Source organism: Thunnus thynnus, chromosome 6 (assembly GCF_963924715.1).
Source record: "Thunnus thynnus chromosome 6, fThuThy2.1, whole genome shotgun sequence".
Classification (NCBI taxonomy): Eukaryota; Metazoa; Chordata; class Actinopteri; order Scombriformes; family Scombridae; genus Thunnus; species Thunnus thynnus.
Window position 1 is genome coordinate 35,592,147 of NC_089522.1, and position 9,996 is coordinate 35,602,142.

The following is a 9,996-nucleotide window of genomic DNA, read 5'->3' on the forward strand; positions in this document are numbered from 1 at the left end:
GGTTGGGTCGGGTAAGGTCAGGTTGGGTAAGGTCAGGTTGGGTCAGGTCAGGTTGGGTCAGGTCCATTCAGGTTGGGTCAGGTAAGGTCAGGTTGGGTAAGGTCAGGTTGGGTCAGGTCAGGTTGGGTCAGGTCCATTCAGGTTGGGTCAGGTAAGGTCAGGTTGGGTAAGGTCAGGTTGGGTCAGGTCCATTCAGGTTGGGTCGGGTAAGGTCAGGTTGGGTCAGGTCAGGTTGGGTCAGATCGAGTAAGGTCAGGTTGGGTCGGGTCCGTTCAGGTTGGGTCGGGTAAGGGTAAGGGAATCTCAGGAGAAGAGCTCAACTGGGATCCCGCTTGAAACATGTTCCCACAGCTTCGGTTGTTTGTCTCCCGTCTTGCCTCCACACAGCCGGTCAGTCTTGGCTGTGATGCTGAAGTGTTGGTTTTGGAAAGTTGATAGACGCTGGAAACAAGGAGGGTTCCGAAGCTAAGCGACGGTCCGACAAGCCGTTGTGTTGGAGTATACTGGCCTTCAGCACCAAGCTAGAAGGGAAAGATTGGCAGGTGTAGCAGCAGTAACTAAGGTGGAGGCGTTCACGTCAGCCTCCACGCAGCAAACGTCTGACAGTTTGTCTCTCTGTCGTCTTTCAGTGATGCAGATGAGAAGCGTTCGGACAGCCAGCCGTCTCTGTGCGGGGAGAGCAAGCTGGGGAGTGACGACTCTTTGGCGGAATACGGAGACAGCGTGGACATCCAGTTTAACGAGGACGGCTCCTTCATCGGCCAGTACAGCGGCCGGGGGCCCGTTCCCCACGGCAACGAGAGCTCCGGTCCCGCCTCCCCTGTTAACGCAGTCCCCCCTCCTCCCATCGCTCCATCCATGTCAACCATCCTGAACCGGCCCAGCTAGACACACACACACACACACACACACACACACACACACACACACACTGCCTGCAACAATACACACACAGTCTCAGTACATTCCACAGGTTTATACAGTGAAGTGTTTACAGGATGTCCAAGTTTACACACACACACACCTACAGACAAGAACACACACTCAGATAGCTCTTCACAGAGGGAGGATGAAGATGATGGCTGATGTGATGAAGACTGAGACAAAGGGGAGAAAAGTTTTTTCATCTGTGACCAAAATGTCTCAACCACATGAACATTTAAATGATCATTCTGGTGATTTTCTACATACCAACAATGACCCGTAGATCAGTTCATCGTTGGTTTAGATCCAAACGTGACATTTGGTGACAAGAACAAAAATATGGGAAACCACCAGAATGATGCTTTAACGTCATGTTTTTACCTTTAATAATGTTTAATTTTCAGTTAGTGCATCATTATCACCACTGTGTGTCTTTGGTTCTGCAGTTTATGAGATATTTATTTGTGTTCATGTGTGCATGCGTCTGGGAATGATTTGACTATTTATTGATGTGTGTGTGACTGTCAAACCGAAGATGCATGACCCCCCCCCCCCCCCCCCCCCCCCCCCACCACCACCACCACCACCACCACTGAGGCATTCAAAAGTCACGTAGTTGATATTTAGAGTATGATTTTAAAGTGCGACTGTTACTCTGTGTGTGTGTGTGTGTGACTGTTCGTGCTCTCCTGTTGCCTTAAGAGAGTCCAGCTGAGCCTCCTCACGTTCTCCGTCGTTCTGTCCATCTGGCCTTCATCTGTTTCTCCTCACAAACATTCCTCTCCCATCGTCCTCCTGTTTGCTCAGCAGGTGAAAATGCAGGATCAGAACAACAGCATAGACAGAAAGACACTCCTATGCACACACAGACACACACAGACACACACAGACGATGCATACATAAAGAAACCACACGGAGAGCCGGTCCTTTGTAGCAAACCATACAGGAGCGAGGGAGGAGCGAGGGAGGAGCGAGGGAGGAGCGAGGGAAGGAGAGGAGGACAGAATCACGAGGAGGACAAGAAGGAGAAAGAAATGAGATCTGACGTATCATTCTCTGAATGTAAATAGAACCTTGAGATTGTCATTTTTTAATTTTCATCAATTCTTTTATAAGATGATCAAACTGTAATTTTTTTTTTATCTGTTGCTGTGTTTGATTTTGTACTGCAGCACTGAAGCTGAGCTGCTGTAGCATTTGTATCATACAACCCCAACACCATCGTCTCCTCTTAGTTACTCTTTTCCTCTTGTGTCGCTTCGTAGATCAGACATTTAGAGAAGACTAGAATCATAGCGAGAACAAACACCCCTCCCTTCATCCACTTCCTTTATAGCGCTTAGAGATGCAGCAGATATTATTGATTATTAAGAAGTCATGTCATAAACGTTAACATTTATACATCCCAGTGAGGCAGCGCTTTTCTAATGGACATGAGTGTGATGCATTGATGTCCTCTGCAGCCCTGGATGGACCATACTGGAAATCTAAATACTTAGAGGGTTTATTTCGTTGCCTTGGAGTGAAAGACAGGCGTGCACTGCTGGTGCCTCTTTGTGGCTCCACTTTGCCAGACAAACTCAACATGACAGCTTGTGGGAAGAAGGAGTGCAAACCAAGGATTTCTCATGTGTTTGGACCCAGAGCTGAAGTTCGTTTTTAATGTTTGTGGAGCAGAGAGGGAATCATTTATACTGACATCGCTGAGCAGAGAGCAGAGAGTGGTGTCTCTCAAGCTGGTGTTGGGTTTATTTCATATTTTCTCATTGTAAACAAACCCCATAAAAAGACTAAAACCAACAATGTGTCAGTCCATCTCTCAGTATTTTGCGACTCTATACTCTGTGGCTCTCAGCCTCAAGCACATTGGTTCCTACTGAAGATAAAGCTTCTATAACTTATATCTCTCTCCTCCACAGTCTGAGCTGTCAGTGTGTAATGTGTTATTGGCTCATAGTGATGAACCTACAGAGAATTATCAGTGACTCTGCAGCTCCTCTCAGCTTTACGGAGCTTTATAGTGAGTTTCAGCTCATTGTTTATCTGTCCGGCTGCAACTTTACTGTTCTGGTTCACTCTCAGCGTCTCATAGCATCATTTTCAGAGAAAAAGCTGTAAAAAGCCGCTGAACACTACCTGCAGCTACAGAAGCAGATATTTCCCTCAGGAGTCGGTAGAGAGTTATTTATTTTAAAAAAAGGCTCAGTTATTTCACAAACAAACAGGAGGAAATTTGTTGGGGACTATTTTCAGTGGTGGATGAATCCACATTTGGAACTCCAGAGAGTATTTGTGGCAGCAGGATGGTGTTGTGCTCAATGGAGCTTTGTAACACAGATGTTTACCTTTTACCAGAGTAAAAATCCTCAACATGTTGCCTTGTTGATCATCTCTCTGCTCCGACATTGATGCCGACTGTTGTACAGCCCTGTCTGTCTGTCTGTCTGTCTGTCTGTCTGTCTGTCTGTCTGTCTGTCGCAGCCTTCTTTTATAACCACGTTGGGAAAAAAGACAAAAACTAGTACAAAAAAAAAAAAGACAAAACATTTTAGGTATAAATAATAACAATAATGCTAATGCTAACAACAACAACAACAACCACAGTGCGGTTCTCAGTTCTGGTGACGCGGTCAGTGATGTCATCTGTAGCAACGATATGATCAATGAAGTGAATCAGTATCAGGATCTTGCAGGGACACACAGGTTTACACTGGAGATGTGTGTGTGTGTGGTGGGGGGGGGGGATGGGGAATGAGGGGAGCTGTCCTGCAATATTGAGGTGTGCTGACATTGTACCTGCTTGTTGCATTGTGCTGTTCTGTATCTGACAAACTAACCCGACTAATAAATAAACATGGACTTATATCTGAACACAGCGAGCTGCTGCCTCATCTCTTCTTTGGATCAGTTTGTTTCAGAAGCTTTGAACTATCTGAGAATGAAAAAACTAAAATTTAAAAATTCAGCAGTGAAACTGAAACAGCCATTCTACTTTTAAAGACTGTAGGGACCACCAGTAAGCCTGCATACTGGGAGCGCAGTGTTCTAGTGGGATAATACGGTACTATGAGCTCTTCAAGATATGATGGTGCCTGACCATTAAGGGCTTTGTAAGTTAGGGGAAGGATTTTAAATTCTATTCTAGATTTTACAGGAAACCAATGCAGCGAAGCTAAAATGGGAGAAATGTGGTCTCTTTTTCTAGTTTTAGTCAGAACACGTGCAGCTGCATTCTGGACCAGCTGGAGAGTCTTTAGAGACTTGTTAGAGCAGCCTGATAATAAGGAACTGCAATAATCCAGCCTAGAAGTAACAAATGCGTGAACTAGTTTTTCTGCATCTTTTTGGGACAGGATGTGATTTTTGCGATATTACGTAAGTGAAAAAAGGCAGTCCTTGAAATTTGATTTATGTGGGAGTTAAAGGACATATCCTGATCAAAGATAACTCCCAGATTCCTTACGGTGGTGCTGGAGGCCAGGGTAATGCCATCCAGAGTAGCTTTATCATTAGATAATGTGTTTCTAAGGTGTTTAGGGCCAAACACAATAACTTCAGTTTTATCTGAGTTTAGTAGCAGAAAATTGCAGGTCATCCAGGTCTTTATGTCGTTAAGGCATGTTTGGAGTTTGTTTAACTGATTGGTTTCATCAGGCTTCACTGATAAATATAATTGGGTATCATCTGCATAACAATCAACATTTATGGAGTGTTTCCTAATAATATTACCTAAAGGAAGCATATACAAGGTGAATAGAATTGGTCCAAGTACAGAACCTTGTGGAACTCCGTGTCTAACTTTTGCCTTCATGGAGGATTAATTGTTAACGTGTACAAACTTAAATCGATCTGATAAATAGGACTGAAACCACCAGATTGTGGTACATAGCCTGTTACTAAAGACAGATTGATCATATCTAGTAAAGAAGTGCTCACTAAGGGTAAGACTTCCTTAAGCAGCCTAGTTGGGATGGGATCTAAGAGACAGGTTGATGGTTTACATGAACAAATAGTTCAGGAAGGTCAACTGGAGAAAAACAGTCCAAATATATGTCAGGATTTACTGCTGTTTCTAAGGTTCCTGTGTTTGGGGAGAGAACGGTGCCTGTTGAGGGCAGGAGATGGTTAATTTTGTCTCTAATAGTTAGAATTTTATCATTAAAGAAGCTCATAAAGTCGTTACTACTGAGAGCTATAGGAATACATGGATCAGTAGAGTTATGACTCTTTGTCAGCCAAAGTGCTGAAAAGGAACCTAGGGCAGTTTTTATTCTCTTCTATTAATGCTGAGTAATAGGCAGCTCTGGCATTACAGAGGACCTTCCTATATGTTTTAAGACTATCTTGCCAGACTAAGCGAGATTCTTCTAGTTTGGTGGAACGCCAAATCCTTTCATATTTTCATGATGTTTGCTTTAATTTGCGGGTTTGGGAGTTAAACCATGGAGCTAACCTCTTACGTTTTATTATCTTCCTTTTTAAGGGGGCGATGGAGTCGAGTGTTATTCGTAATGAGCCTGCAGCTCTATCAATAAGATTATCAGTTTGGGAGGGACTAAAGTTAACATAAGAGTCCTCTGTAGTATTGAGACATGGCAGTGAATTCAGTACTGATGGAATTGCTTCCTTAGATTTATCTACAGCACTGACACATAGACATCTAGTGAGGACATTTTTGTCTAATGGTGTGTATTCCAGTAATAGGAATTCAAAAGTTATTTAAGAGGACCTATGATGATTTTCCTTATTTTCAGTCATATATCTAATGTCACAATGTCAGATGTTATCATATCAGATCATATTATATATATATATATATATATATATATATCTGTGTCAGGTGTTGGGAAACCAGGACGTGATGAGAAATGGGCTACTGGAACAAGACATAGATGGAGCAGAGCAGAGAATAGGGATCTGTTGGAATGCTACTATACAAGTAACCCCAATGAAAGAGGCTACATGCAGAGGTTGTGGGATATATGGATGTTTTGAAACCCAACATCTAAGCTTACAAAGAAACAACTACTAGCTCAGTGTTCCAACATCCGCAAACGGCAACTGCTATCACAACTAGAGATTGATGAGGTACAACGAACATGCTATGGCAAGGGGGAGCCTGGACGACGGGTCAGGGGGGAGATATGATCCTCCTCCCCACACTCCGAGATTGGGTACCAAGCCCCAACAAGCCCTTATGACCTTAACACAAGGGCAACTGACCTAAGAATGACTATCATAACTAAGCTGGACACCCAGCACCCCCGTAGCCGATTACCAAGGCTAAGTGACAAAGTACCCTCTGAAAGTCTGCTAGAGGATGTGAATGCAGCGCTACATACTATCCCTACTAGGACCATAACTGAGACCAATCAGCTGATATACACCACAGCAACAGTGATCCTAGAGATGCTTGGCTACAAGATGAACACCATGAGTCACAAAGAGCATTACCCTCCATGGAGAAGGAGGCTGGAGGCCAAGATCAAGGCAACACAGAGAGAAGTTAGTCGACTCTCAGAGCTACAGAAAGGTGTGGGAACGAAAGGGATACCCAGGAAGTACAACAAGCTGTCTATACCTGAGGCACTGGAGACTGCCAAGCAAAGGCTCACAGCTCTGGCTACCCGCCTGAAGAGATACACAGGAGAAGCAGAAGCCAGGAGAATAAATAGGATGTTCTCCACCAAACCATCCAAAGTGTACTCTCAGTGGCAAGGTAATAACACAAGAACAGATCCTCCCAGGGCTGAGACTGAACAATACTGGAAGAGTATATGGGAGAAGGAGGCATCACATAACACCAATGCTCAGTGGCTAGTGGATTTTAGAGCAGACCACAGCAATCTCCCTGAACAAGATCCAGTAACCATTACAATGGCAGACATCCAAGAACGAGTATCAGGTATGAAGACCTGGACAGCACCGGGCCCGGACATGATCCACACCTACTGGCTAAAGAAACTAACTGGACTCCATGAACACCTGGCAGCACAAATGAACCAGCTGCTGATGGATGGGACACACCCAGAATGGTTAACCCAAGGGCGGACAGTCTTGATCATGAAGGACCCCCAGAAGGGCATGATCCCATCCAACTACCGGCCAATAACCTGCCTCTGTACAACATGGAGGTTCCTGTCAGGCATCATAGCGGCTAAGATGAATAGGCACATGGCCCAATACATGAGCAGGGCCCAGAAAGGAATTGGTAGCAATACCAGGGGTGCTAAGCACCAGCTATTGGTCGATAGAGCAGTCACCGAAGACTGCAAGACCAGGCAGACCAACCTGTGCACCGCCTGGATTGACTACGAGAAGGCCTACGACTCAATGCCACACACATGGATACTGGAATGCTTGGAAATGTACGACATCAACAGGACACTAAGAGCCTTCATCAAGAACTCAATGGGGCTGTAGAAAACGACTCTGGAGGCCAACTCAAAGCAAACTGCACAAGTTACCATCAAGTGCGGCATATAGCAAGGTGATGCACTATCCCTGCTGCTGTTCTGCATAGGCCTGAACCCCTCAGCCAGATCATCTCAAAGAGTGGCTATGGGTACCAGTTCCGTAGTGGAGCAACAAACATAAACATAAAATAAACATTCACCTACCTTCCATAATCCTGGCCAACATCCAATCACTGAGGAACAAAATGGATGAATTACATGGGAATGTCAGTCATCTACATGAAAACAGGGATGCTTGTTTCATGGCATTCACAGAAACATGGTTTACAGAGTCAGACTCTGATGCTTCCTTGGATATAAATGGCTTCCAGGCTCCTAGACAGCTGGATCAGGACAGCGAGGTAACAGAAATCACAGGGAGGGGGTGTGTGCACCCAAACACAGATGGTGCAACAATTTTACTGTGCAGGGGCAGTTGTGCTTGCCAGATATAGAGCTTGCCCTGCAGTGGTGCTTCGACTGCACAGAAGACTGTCTGTGTTTACAGAATCCTCGGACAACATAGATGAGTTAATGGACGTTGTGTGTAGTTACATTTCTTTTTGTAGAGACGATGTTATTTCCACCAAGGTTGTAAAGGCTTTTCCTAACAACAAAACATGAGCCTCATAAAAAGAAAAATTCTTTTTAAAAATGCTGCTACTGAAGTTAAGCAAACAAAAAGGAGATCAGGCCAGAAATTAAAAAGGCTAAACTCAGGTACAGAGATAAACCTGAAGCTGAGTTGGGCAGTAACAGTTTCAGGGAAGCCTGGAATGGTATGAAATCTATGACTGGGTCAAATAACAAAGGCAATAGGAACATTGTCCTAGCTAGTTGTAATTCAAATAAATAGTTGGCTGATGAGTTAAATGCTTTTTATTTAAGATTTGATAAAAATCATGACTTCACTGATACACTGAATACATTAAAGGACAACACTGGAGCTGCTCAGAAGTGTGGAATAACACTTACCAGGTTGAGGAAGTCCTGGACCTCATAATATCTGCAGCCAGGTTCTCAAAACCTGTGCTGAACAGCTGTGCAGCATCTTTAATTTTATTTTTACATTATCTCTTCAGCAACAGAGGGTCCCTCACTTATGGAAACATTCCACAATTGTCCCAGTCCCTCAGACTAAAACCCCTATGACATTATATGACTTAAGACCAGTAGCACTGACACATTTAATGATGAAGAAACTAGAGAAGCTCATTAACAATGAAGTTTTATCACAGGTGGACAAATACCATCATCATACCATACAGGTGTGGCAGAGGTGTGGAGGACACGACTATCACACTACTACATTTTCTGTATCACCACCATGAGGGCACAAAAGTTCATGCCAGGCTGTTTGTAGATTTCTCCCCGGCTTTTAACACTATCCAGCCACATCTGTACGCAGAAAAGCTAATTCATCTTTTTAAACTGGATTTTAATCTAGTTGGCTGGATACTGGACTTCTTGACAGAAGGTCCCAGTGTGTGTAAAGGGCTCTTTTTCCAATCCACTTCCACTTCAAGGCTGCTGACTGTCTCCACTACGCTACATCATGTACACCAATTACTGTCACAGCAACCACACTAACAGACACATTATTAGATTTGCAGATGATTCTGTGATGATTGAGTCTTCTTAAAGGGGAGCAGCAACATCATGGCTGTGGTTGATGATTTAATACCTTTGTGTGATGAGTCCTTTCTCCAACTAATGTGTCTACAACTGAAGACATGATAATCAGCTTTAGAAAGACTCTTCCTGGTCCTGTCCTAACCAGCATCAAAGGTGCTGACATTGAGCCGGTACACAGCTGTGAATATCTGGCTGTTGTTCTCGACAACAAACTGTGTTTTGAATCTCATGTTGCTTCCACGACAAAAAAGGTTCAACAACAACTTTTTTCCTGAGGAAAATGTTTTCTTTGAATGTCTCCTCTGAGATGATGACTCTCTCATATAGAAGTTTTGTTGAATCAGTTTTATTGTTCTGCATTGTTCCTTGGTATGATCATTTGACTCTGGCCAATAAGAATAAGCTTGGTAGCCTCATCAAAGTGGCTGGTAAGATTTCAGAGAGGAGTCAAGCCCAGCTTACCAACCTTTATAACAAGCAGGTGTTCAGAAAGGCTGCTTCCCTTCTGGAGGGCCAAGATCACCCCCGTCAGACTGAGTCTGAGCTGTTACCCTCAGGTCGTTGGTTGCAGGCGCCCGTTATACTAAGAGATATAAGGTTTCCTTTGTCCCTGCTGCCATTCAATTGTTAAATGGTGGATAGTATTTTATCATTGTCTGGATATTGCTTATTTGCACAGACTGTTTACTTGACTTCTGCACTTTGACCTTGATGCTGAATGAACTCCTTTAAATCACTCACGCCCACTACGTCCTGTTGTTTTTTGCCGTCTATCAGTGTTATTGATGTTTTTGTATGATGTGTGAATTTTTGTTTTTGTTTCGTTTTTGTTTTGGGTTTTTTTGTATATCCTGCTGCAAAGTAAATTTCACTTTAAGGGACAATAAAGATACTTTTAATTTGACCTCAATGGCGGCTATAAGGACTGCTTGGACACAAGACCTAGATTCTACCTTCATGGATGACAGGCTCCTTAATCCT

At 43.7% G+C, this 9,996-nt stretch overlaps 1 protein-coding gene across 1 annotated transcript in view; it reads left to right on the forward strand.

The window, feature by feature from the left end:
• LOC137185224 (neural cell adhesion molecule L1-like) overlaps positions 1-3,796 on the forward strand; it is a 31,158-nt gene extending 27,362 nt beyond the window's left edge. Inside the window, exon 22 of the mRNA XM_067593568.1 lies at positions 630-3,796. Within this exon, the coding sequence (XP_067449669.1) occupies positions 630-888 (259 nt within the window). The 3' untranslated portion in view covers positions 889-3,796. The remainder of the gene's footprint in view (positions 1-629) is intronic.
• The last annotated feature ends 6,200 nt before the right edge of the window (positions 3,797-9,996 follow it).